We start from the raw sequence: 10,313 nt of genomic DNA, 5'->3' as shown, positions 1-10,313 counted from the left end.
CAGCCCCCACCCACTCCCCGCCCGGCCGCCGGTGGCAGCCGCGCTCGTAGCCACTTTCCCGCCTCATTGGCTCCCAAATGTATTTTAAATATCACTCCGCGCAGAGACAATTACTGAAAACGCTGAGCTCACACTGTTGATGGGCCCGGTGGCCCGGCTCATTCCTCACCCACCGCCGTGCCATGCACCCCCTGCCTCCTCCCCACCAAGGCCCTACCCGGCCTCCTGGGGGTCCAGCTCCCCAGCCCCCCAGCAAGCCTCTGACTTCCACTCCTATGATGGGTTCTGGGCCCTGCTTCCTTCTGAAGCCCCCAAGCCTTCCGGAGTCACCACCCCAGCCCTTACCTCCAACCCCTCTGGTCCCCCGGCCCCCACTGCCAGGCTCCTCCCAGGAATCATGTCCCTCACCCCCGTCACCCTTCCTGTCCTAAGTCCGTGGAGACTGGCTGGGTGAAGGAAGCGTCAGACAGCAGAGGACACACAAATTCAGGGCGCAGGTCTGTGCGCACACCCCAGGCTCCAGCCCCCACCCTCCCCTCGCACCTGCCGTTCACACGATCCCTGCTCCCCGACACAGAGGAGAAGTGAGCCTGGGGCCCCCAGAGCAAGTGGGGAGCCCATGACCCCCCGATATGCTCTGGTGTGATGAGGGTACCCCATCCCAGCTCAGGCCCCCTGTGGTTCTCCCAGAGGCTGCAGGAGCCTCCCACTGGCCTTTTGGCCTCCTCCCTCCGCTGGCTGAGCCAACCGTGCACCCTCTCCTCCTGCCAGGGGCTTGGACTTGGAGCGCAGGACGCTCCGTGCTCCTATCCCTCACCCCACACCCATATTTGAGATCCTTCTAAGGGCTGTAGGAGAGAGAATGGGAAGAGGGGACCTGGCTAGACAGTGGCTTTCTGGTCCTTCCCCGTCTTTCTCAACTAAAGCCTGAAGAGTCCCTCGCCCCGCCCCCCGCACCGTCCTGCACCCCTCCATCACACCCCCCACAGTTGAGCAGTGGGTGGTGTCGACAGTGAGCAGCTGTACGAGGCTACGCTCTGGGGTGGGGGCACGGAGGGACAAAGATGAGGGGAGAGGCCCCATGCGCTGGCCAACCTGTGCCCCCCGCAGTGGCCAGGGAGGGACTCACCATGCCAATGAATTCCATCTCTGTTTGCCGGTCCTGCAGAGTGCGCTTCCTCTGCAGGTAACCTCTCCACACCTGGGGGGGACACACGGCCCAGGTGTCCGTTCCCTGGAAGGTCTGGCCAGGGGAGGTTTGAGGGTGTGGGGTGGGGTAGGAGTGCTGGGGTGGCCTGTGGAGGCGGGCAGCTCATGGACACCTGAGCAGGAACAGCCCCGGACAGGGCGGGGTGGGGGTGCGCCAGCACAGCCCAGCTGCAGGGGCCCCCAGAAACTCCCTCCTCATCAACACCTTCGACTCCACAGTGCCTTTTGAGGCCCAGAGTTCAAGTACCATCTTGTCTCACGTGTCTGAATTCGCACAGCACTTGGAATCAATACTTGATTCCACCGGTCATCAGTGCCTCAGGGACTGTGGAGCTCCCCTAATTAATTCCTACAGTTGTGACGTGAGGAGACCGAGGCTGGAGACGACACATGGCCTCACCCAGGCCCGAAGACTGTCCCTGCAGAGCTGAGACCGGGGCCGGCTTTCCCGGCCCCTCGCCTGGTGCTCTTCTCCCAGGCGGCTAGCCGCTCTCAGACCTGGGGACGGCCTGGTGCTAGCGAGTGGAGGACAGGGCCCTGGGCAAAGCGAGGCAGGGACAGCACACGCCAGGCAGCATCCAGTCTCTAACGTTGCCCCAGCGAGCAGGTTCTTGTCCTGGCTTCTGGCTTCTAGTCCTGCTGCTGGGACTAGTAACTAAGTGCTTTTCGTTCAGCGCCCTTAATGGCCTTTGATTAGTGTATGTGCTGGAGAACCCCAAGGCTGGAATGCAGGATTTCCATACCCTTGAAGTCTGGTTTCAAGGGACAGAATGACTTGCTTTGGCTCCCCGGAGGGGAAGTGGGGCTCTGTCTTTGGGGCCGACTCTCTTCTCAAAGGGCTCGCTTTGGTGAGTCCTGTGGACAAGGGCTTCCTCTGCCTCCATCGGGTGGTTGGACATTGGTTCAGTCACCCAAATGCAGGGGCTCAGATTGGGACGCTGCGTACTGATCAATAACCAAAATCTATTCCATTTGGGGAGGGTATCTGTTCTCGGGGTTGATGTTGGTTGGTTGGTTTGCTTTTGGTTTTTGGTAGAAAGTGGTTCTAAGTTCCCTCTGTTGGGCTAGCAGACAGAAGCTTTGGAGGCATTGAGACTTGAGAGAGAGAAGATAGAAGAGGAGGCTGATACCAGAGAGAAAGACACAGAGCTACGCCAGCCATTCTGGGCCCACTTCTGGAGAGAAAAGGCGCCAGGTGAATTCCTGGGGTGGAGCAGGGACAGTGGGCCGCAGGAGCGGTGATGGCTGCAGGAGCAAAGTGGCCCCTTCCTGCACCGAAATTTTCCTGCAGCCTCGTCACGCTGGCAGCCACTACCACCCAGAGTGGGCCTGTGTCAGTGGCCTCTTGAGCAATGAAGAAGGGGCCAGGCTCACACACTCGGGGACATTAGGGACCGAGAGGTGTGGAGTGACCACTAGGGACGGGACGGCGTGTTCTGCAGTGAGGCAGGATGGGGTGCGAGGTCATGTCATGTCCATATTAAAGTGACCCCAGGTGGCACAGATCCCGAGGACGCGTGGGTCACATTTGTCCTCTTCATCATGGTTCCTTCTGTCTCAGCTGCCAGGAGACTCGGGGTAGATTTTAGTGACTTATTTTTAACAGCCTTAAGAGTTTCTGGAGTGGCCATCCACTCTGTCCTGCTGCCTTATTATAGATCTTTTCCCCCCTAGTTTTAATGATCCTTATGTTTCTAGGGGTTTTATGGTCTCCCATTTAAGTCTTTTTGGAGACAGAGATGTAGAATAAATAATAACGAATAATATAGATAGTCATCGACTGATAAAGGTTCTTAGTCTAGGATCCGGTGTGGGGCAATCAAATCTAAGCACCTGCCCTTTTGTTATCAATTGCTGAGCTAGGCAGGCTTCCTGGAGGAGGTGACCGCCCTGCTCTTCCTCCTGGGCCCTGGGGGGTTACCTTCTGTATGGTGATAGCCGCTTGGTCCTGACTGAACTTGTGCCGCCCGTCCTCCCTCATCTTTTTTTTCTCTCTCCGAATCTCTCGCATGAAGGTGGCTCGGAGCCGGCCTTGCCTGGCCCGCTCAGCCGATTGCAGGAGGATTATGGCGTCGGTCCGGTGCATTTCCAGAAAGCTCTGGCCAGAGCAGAGGCAAAGGGACAGAAGACGATACGGGAGGTCTTGCATCCATGCAGGCAGCTGGGAGGTCAGCCACCAAAGGACACTGGGGGCACAGTCCTGCCAGGGCATCTCGAGGCCCAAGTCCGGGCCCTCTTTCTTGATGCCGGACAGGAGAACATCCTTGAAGGAGGCCAGGGATTACCCGAAGAGGTGGGTGCAGGCAGGACAGGGCCCACTTCTGTGTCCTGGAGGGCCGCATCTCTGCTCCGGACGCCGGGGCCTGGGGGGTGTCTCCTTGACTTACCTCCTTGAGGGACAGCGTTTCCATTTTGGACAGGATCTCTGCCAGTATCTGCCCTCGCTCCCTCAGAATGCTGGACTGCTCCAGCTGGAAGTATTTGGGGATCGGGACCTCCAGGTCTGCCTTTGGAGTGACACGGGGGAAGGAGCGTCAGGAATCAAAAGCCGGCCGGCCCTCTGGCCCACCCGCTAGCATTCTCAGCTGCTGACACAGACCCCGGCGCTGTTTTCCTCCCTGAGTGAATCCCGCCAACAGTCATCCCTCTCTCCCTTGTCCCCACCATGTGGCTGAGTTGAATTCTGGAGGATCGTGGTGGCTAAAGGGCAGTGGTCCCAAACCTGGCTGTGTATGAGAGTCAGCTGGGAAGTTCTTAAAATGCAGACTCCTAGGCCCTCCCCAGACTGCTGCATCGGAATGGCAGGGCCAGGAGAGTCTGTTTTTTCAAGTCCACAGCTTAGTTTGCTGCAGCTGGTTGGGGAACTGAGACTGCCTCGGTGTGGAGCAGTGAACCGTGACCTGGGGGGCCAGTTGGAGGCTGGTATAGCTTCCCTGTGCTCCGTAGCCTGCCGTGCATGCAGATCACCCAGAAACGCAGGTGCCGATCAGTAGGTCTGGGTGCGGCCAGGGGTTTGGCATTTCTACTAAGCTCCTAGTCGATGCTGCTGCGGCCGGTCCGCGGACCACACTTTGGGAAGCGAGCCTCTAGAGGACTCTTCGCCCATCCCTTGTGGGGCATGGATCTTCCCAGCCGCACAAGGGACCCTAGCCTGACGCTCTAGCCACCCCCAAGTACTTGGCATGCGCCCCCCACTTCCCACCCCGCTCCCTGAAGCTGTTCCCCTGATCTGATCTGCTTGCCCCCCTTCTCTTGCAGATATGCCAAGACCCGGCGTGTCCCAGGGAGGTCAAGGCCCCCCAGCCCCCCTCTGCTGGTGTGGCCATGGCTCCGTGCCGCCGCCCACCGGGGTGAGCTTGAGGTCGTGCAGCACGTGGTCCAGACAGTGGTTCTCGCACAGGTCTGCGCGCACCAGCTCGTCCTTGAGCTCCAGCACGCGGCCCGCCACACCGTCCAGCAGGCGCCTCAGCAGCCGCCGCTTCTGCGGCTGCACCATCTGGTCGTAGAGGGTATCGAACCGGCGCAGCAGCCCCAGGTAGTACAGGTAGAGCGAGGAGAGCCTGTACTGGAAGGACTGCCGCTCCCGCTCCCGGTTGGGCACGGGTTCGAGCAGGGGCTGCTCTTGGTCCAGCAGCTCTTGCAGCGTCACGTGGGAGGAGTCCCAGAGGCGTTGGTAAGCTCTGGAGAGGGGACAGCATGCATGGGGTGCTCTGGGGCTCAGCAGTGGGAACAGTGGGGGGTGCGGGCGGGTGCTGCTGAGCCTTTTCAGGAGCGGGAACTGGGGGTTCCAGAAGGTGTGATGTTAGGGTTACTCATGGCGCCAGCGGGGGAACGAGCGGGTAGTTTCGGTGAGCACACTGGGGCTTAGCGGTGGGGGCGGGGGGTGGCGCCACTAGGGCCACGAAGCAAGGAGAATGAAGGCTGGACATGGCCTTTTGGAGTCGGCAGACACAGTGAGGGTGACGCCCAGGGGTGCTGCAGTGGTCCAGGGTGGCGGGAGTGAGTGGGGGGAGGGGCGGCTGTGCAGAACGGTCCCTTCCCCAGAGCAGAGCCCTGCTTCTGGAATAGTCCAAAGGAAGTCTGAGGAGCAAAAGCTGACCACAGGCACGGGCAACCAGGTTGCCGCGGGAAAGCCAGTGCCGGCCGGGGCTGGCCCAGCATGGAACCCCTCCCCACCCAGCGGTCCCAGCCTGACGGGACCCCAGAAGCACTTTGCCCTTTGCTCTCCCAGCCCTGGGGGCTCTGCTTGAGCCCCTCACTCACCCCTCAGACATGGTGCCCAGTACTCATGACCTGGTCATGGAATCCACAGAACCCCCTGTGGTTCCATCCTGACTGCACCCCACGAAGCCAGAACGGCCCAGATTCAAGAGTTCTGTCCCATTGTCTCAGCATTCTAAGGCTGTGCGAGGGGGCTGTGGGTGATCGGCTCTCATCTCAGGGCACCTCCACGTGAGGCCTTTCGTGAGAAAGTGTGTGCGAAGCACGCAGGACTGCGTCGCGGTGTCGGCCGTGGCCATGGTAAGCCTGCTCAGCACGTGGCGTCGAAGGCGGCAAGCCGAGTCTGCCCAGTTACAGAGAGCACAGGGAATTTGGACTTAGTCACTAAATCCCACCCCACTCCCAGCCCCTCAGAGCTTGGGACGGCATTTATGGGTCACATGACCACTAGAGCAGAGGCTGAGAGAGAGAGAGAGAGAGACAGCAAATGCGGCCATACGTTAAGTGGTGAATCTAGGTGAGGACATACGAGTGGTCACTGTACTTTCTTGCGATTTTTCTGTGGTTTGAGATTTTTCAGAATAAAATTGGGGCAGGAAAGTTAGGAGTCTCAAAAACATTCCCACCAATTTGTTCTGAAATGAAGGGGAAGACGTTAGAGGAAAAGAAAAAACATCTTACAGATCCTGGCAGGCTCTTGGGAAGCTGGTTTGGGATTTCCTGTTTGTGTATCTTGAAGAATGGATCTGTGTAGCCCCCATGCCCAGCACAGGACAGAAATGAGTTTGCCAGAAATGGCATCACAAAGAGTAACAAACACGAGGAATTTCAGGCCCAAAGAAAGCGTGATGGAAAGAGCTGGCAGCATATCCAGGATGCTAATCCAGCTCCGAGTTCTACCTCAGCTCACTCCCTGTTCAACCGTTTATCATGTGTCACTGATGGGGTATACCTAGAAAGCAGGTTTTTCAACATATGAATCATTATTTCACCTTGGTGGCCATAGAGTGACGATACCCTTGCCCCAAATCACACCTCACCTCCACACATCCATTTTTCAAATCACCAGTGTGCAGGAACAGGTCACCCTTTATTTTTAAGTCAGGCCCCCGGGTCACTTGGAGCTGGTGTACTTGGTGACGGCCTTGGTGCCCTCAGACACGGCGTGCTTGGCCAGCTCCCCAGGCAGCAGCAGACGCACAGCCGTCTGGACTTCGCGGGACGTCAGTGTGGTTCGGCCGGAGTACTGGGCCAGCCGGGAGGCCTCGCTGGCCAGCCGCTCAAACACATCATTCACAAAGGAGTTCATGATGCTCATGGCCTTGGAAGAGATGCCGATGTCGGGGTGCACCTGGAGAAACGGCAGGGCAGCTCTGTTAATGGGGAGGCTCTGCCTAATGCCGCAGACCCCAGCTCCAATTTGGGGATGCAGGAAGCTAGAGACAGGACCGTAAGGCCACCTCACCAGCCTCTTCCCAGAGGCCAAGAGACATGAAAATAGGGATTCGTTTTTATACTCCTATATCTGGGTTAAAAAGAAAAAGTCTCTCCCGATTGCAAGAGGTAAACGCCATCAAGTTCCCGTACCCGCCCATGTGAGCGTCCGTCTTTGACAAAGGGAATCACGGCCTTTTGCTCTGTGCGTGGAGTGCGTGCGTTTGCACGGTGTTCCAGAGTGCGGAGCAATCAGTTCAGATCACCATTCCTCTCCTAATGGACATTTAGGGGTTTTGTTTGTTTCCTTGCTATTAGATTGTGTTACAGTAGATACACACCTTTGAACGTTTGTACCAGTGAGCATAAGGAAGGCTGTTCCTAGAGGGGGCGCTGCCAGGTCAGAGGGTGTGCGCGCTTAGCTTGGTAGATATTCACCGAATTACTTGCCAGAGAGCACACACTCAGGGACACAGGGTCAGCACCAGGCGAGGAGTCAGGAGACCTGAGTCTGCGGCTGGACCGTGAATCACCCTGTCACCTCAGGTCAGGCACCTTCCTCAGCCTCGGTGTCGTCTTCTGTCACCAGCTTTGGAACTGGGTGATCTCTAGTGAAACAAATGGCCGGGACCGATAACAATCCTAAAATGCGAGTAGGCAGGCGCGAAGTGTTTCTCTGTAAAGTGAGAGATAAGTGGCCCCCCAGTGACACACGTCAAGCCAATGGTGGAGACAGAACTAGACGCCTCTGGTCGCCACTGACAGCCCATACGAGGTCGAGGTCGGTGCAACCTAAACCCCTGTGCTGTCGTCACTTCCTGCTCTCCTCAGCGCTGTTGGGGACAAACGGCCTCTCTGCCACTGACAGTGTTTCACAGTGTGGGTAACTCGCTCAGCCGCTCTCCCCTTCAAGGCCCGTCCTGGTCCCACCCTTAGGTTGAGCCCCGAGTCAGGCTGAGCTGCAGGGCTCACTAATACCCGCGCTCACCCCACTTTCTTCAGGATGTTGGAGTCTCTCCGCCGGTGCTGCCCTTTTGGGCAGTCTGCCCCCTGCCACCATGCATGCCCAGAGACCAGGTTGTCTGGTCATTAAAGCTGCTAATGGGATTCAGGCTGGAGACAGGCTCCACCTCTAATCCAACCTAATGGAGGGGTGAGAATCTCAGGCAGATTGGAGGGACCTGGCAGGCAACGGAGCGACCCCGCCTCCTCCCAGCTGGGCTCTGCTGAGCTGGGCAGAGCTTCCGGCCGGGTGCCTTTGATCTTCCAGACACACTGGTGGTTGGGTGCCCATCAATGCTCCAGGTGGCAGTCAGTATGCGAGTTCCAGGAGGAGGTGCGTCTCATGGGTGCGCTGGTAGGCTGCCTGAATTGAGAGGGCACCTGTGGGTTAGGGGTGGGACCAATAGGAAGTATTCAAGGGGCTTGGCCAGAGCTAGGGGGCCATGACCTCTGCTGTCAGGTCATGTGATTCAGCAACTCATTGAGCCTTTATGGACCTCAGGTTCCTCGTCTATAAGGGAGACCAGCCCCTCACAGACTGAGTGCCGCTTGTCTGGGAGGCTTCCCCAAGGCTTCAGTTCAGTGACTCGCTCCTGGCTCGAGCCGTCTCTAGCTAGCTCTTGTTTGTACCGTCATGTGTTGGGCACCTGATCACCTCCAGCCCAGCACCCTCTCGTGGTCTTCCCTTTTAGTTATGTCCCACCTAACGTTCCACATGATCATCTTGTCTGTCCGAAAGCACTTACAGCTTCTAGACTGTGGTGGGGAGCAGGCTTTAAATGTCCCCTGCCCATCCCAGCTGTATGACTGTTCCCGAGAGGGGAAGGGGCCTCTGAGACCGAGTGCCAGCACAGCCTGCATGAGGCCACTCGCCGCAGTGCCGGGACTAAACCCAGTCCCAGCTCCCATCCGGTCCAGCAACCATCCGAGGCCGGCACACTCCACACGCGCAGGCCCCGCCCTCACCTGCTTCAGCACCTTGTAGATGTACATGGAGTAGGTTTCTTTGCGCCGGCTACGCCTTCTGGACTTCTTGTCCCCGGAACCACGGCTCCTTCGGCCCCTAGGCTGCTGCTGCTGTCCATGCTCCGTGCTCATCCTCCTCCTCCTCCTTCCAGCTGCTTCCCGCTCCTCACGGCTACGTTTAAGAGGTTAGCAGCAGCCAGCCAGGTGGGGCCGGGGACCAGCACCTGGGATGGAGGGGCGGGGCTTGGCCTAAACCTATCCAGAACATGCTCTGGGGTAATCTTGAGACTAATTGCTCTTTCCTCTCCCCCAAGTGATTTCCTGTCTCTGAATAAGAACGCGCCCCACCCCAAGCCCTACCCAATCATCTCCCAGTGTATCACATAGGTGTTAGACTTCACACTTGGCCATGCGACCACCCAGCATCCACTGCACTTCACCGGCTCTGCTGGGGACAGTTGGAGGGGACGCAGGCACGCTCCCCACAAAGAGCCCTGCAACACAGCTCAAGGGAGCAAGACTGGTCCACAGGAAACAGGGAAGAGTCGAAGAGCTGAAGTGTGTGATGGGGACAGAGTTCAAGAACGAAAAACGAGCGAGGGCTACAGCAGCCAGAGACAGCTTCACGGAACGACTGGGGATTGGGAGCTGGTTTTGTAGAATAGGTGCGATTTGAGGAGGGATGTGGAATTGGGAAGAACGGGAGAAAGATAAACGGTGTGGAAATTAAGAGTGGAATCAAGTGCAAAGTGCAGTGAGGCTTGGACTGAAGGCAGAGCACGGAGCAGGCGCTGAGCCTGGCGAGGTGTGGGCAGCCGGAAAGCACAGCTGGGAGTTCAGACGGGGAAGGGGCCGGGTTTGGAAGATCGGAGGAGCCGGAGGAAACACCGGATGCTCCCGAAATAGTGGTTGATGTGGGGTCCCCGTGGATGTTAGCCGCAAACCACGGGAAGAGAAAGGCGGCTGTCAAACGGAGAGTTAAATGTTAAAGGCGGGTTTTGGATGCACCTATGGGCGAGCCAGTATCCCAGGGTCTCAACTGCTGATTAAACCGGAGCCACACGAACAGCATAAGCTGGAGGGAAAGGAGGGTTTTCCGAATCAGGAAGTGGGAAGAACAGCGAAGACGAGCATCACCTGTCGGAGGGTGGGAGGCAAGCCCGAGTGACCGCTCCGCACCAGACTCACCCCTTCACTGAGTTCCCAGTGTCCCGCTCCATCTCACAGGCTAAGGTTTAAGGGGACCAGGTGGACAATTCTTAATCCACAGTAAGGCACTGCTAATTTTAGGCATTTGTAGAAGTACGTATTTTGTGGGCTTTTTAAGCATTCTTAAAATTTTTGAGATTGACTTTTTATTTTGGATAGACCAGCCGGCTAGCCTACTACTTCCATTTGTCCAGTTCTGAAGCCATCCCACCCCTAGGCACCTCAGGCGCGCTGCACAGGGTCCCAAATAACTAGCGGGGGACCGAGGTAGC

At 57.8% G+C, this 10,313-nt stretch overlaps 2 protein-coding genes across 2 annotated transcripts in view; both read right to left on the bottom strand.

Annotated features, from left to right (window-relative positions):
• The window catches only part of IQCA1L (IQ motif containing with AAA domain 1 like), a 13,802-nt gene extending 8,319 nt beyond the window's left edge, over positions 1-5,483 (bottom strand). Inside the window, exons 1-5 of the mRNA XM_015596156.2 lie at positions 5,473-5,483; positions 4,556-4,889; positions 3,597-3,716; positions 3,131-3,307; positions 1,130-1,201 (exon numbers count right to left, since the gene is read on the bottom strand). Coding sequence (XP_015451642.1) covers positions 1,130-1,201; positions 3,131-3,307; positions 3,597-3,716; positions 4,556-4,889; positions 5,473-5,483 — 714 coding nt within the window. The remainder of the gene's footprint in view (positions 1-1,129; positions 1,202-3,130; positions 3,308-3,596; positions 3,717-4,555; positions 4,890-5,472) is intronic.
• A 347-nt stretch (positions 5,484-5,830) lies between these two features.
• Positions 5,831-6,947, bottom strand: LOC102898531 (histone H2B.3). Its single transcript, XM_025039016.1, has one exon. It carries the CDS (start codon positions 6,746-6,748, stop codon positions 6,545-6,547), a length of 204 nt encoding a protein of 67 aa, XP_024894784.1. The 5' UTR covers positions 6,749-6,947; the 3' UTR covers positions 5,831-6,544.
• Positions 6,948-10,313: the final 3,366 nt, after the last annotated feature.

The sequence above is a fragment of the Pteropus alecto genome, unplaced genomic scaffold (genome assembly GCF_000325575.1).
Source record: "Pteropus alecto unplaced genomic scaffold, ASM32557v1 scaffold48, whole genome shotgun sequence".
Lineage (NCBI taxonomy): Eukaryota > Metazoa > Chordata > Mammalia > Chiroptera > Pteropodidae > Pteropus > Pteropus alecto.
The sequence above is the reverse complement of the archived record's forward strand: the minus strand, read 5'-3'. Positions and strand labels throughout refer to the sequence as shown.

What these genes read in the sequence shown, in the direction of transcription:
- LOC102898531 (XM_025039016.1), bottom strand. Translation starts at nt 6,748, where the DNA reads ATGAGCATCATGAACTCCTTTGTGAATGATGTGTTTGAGCGGCTGGCC.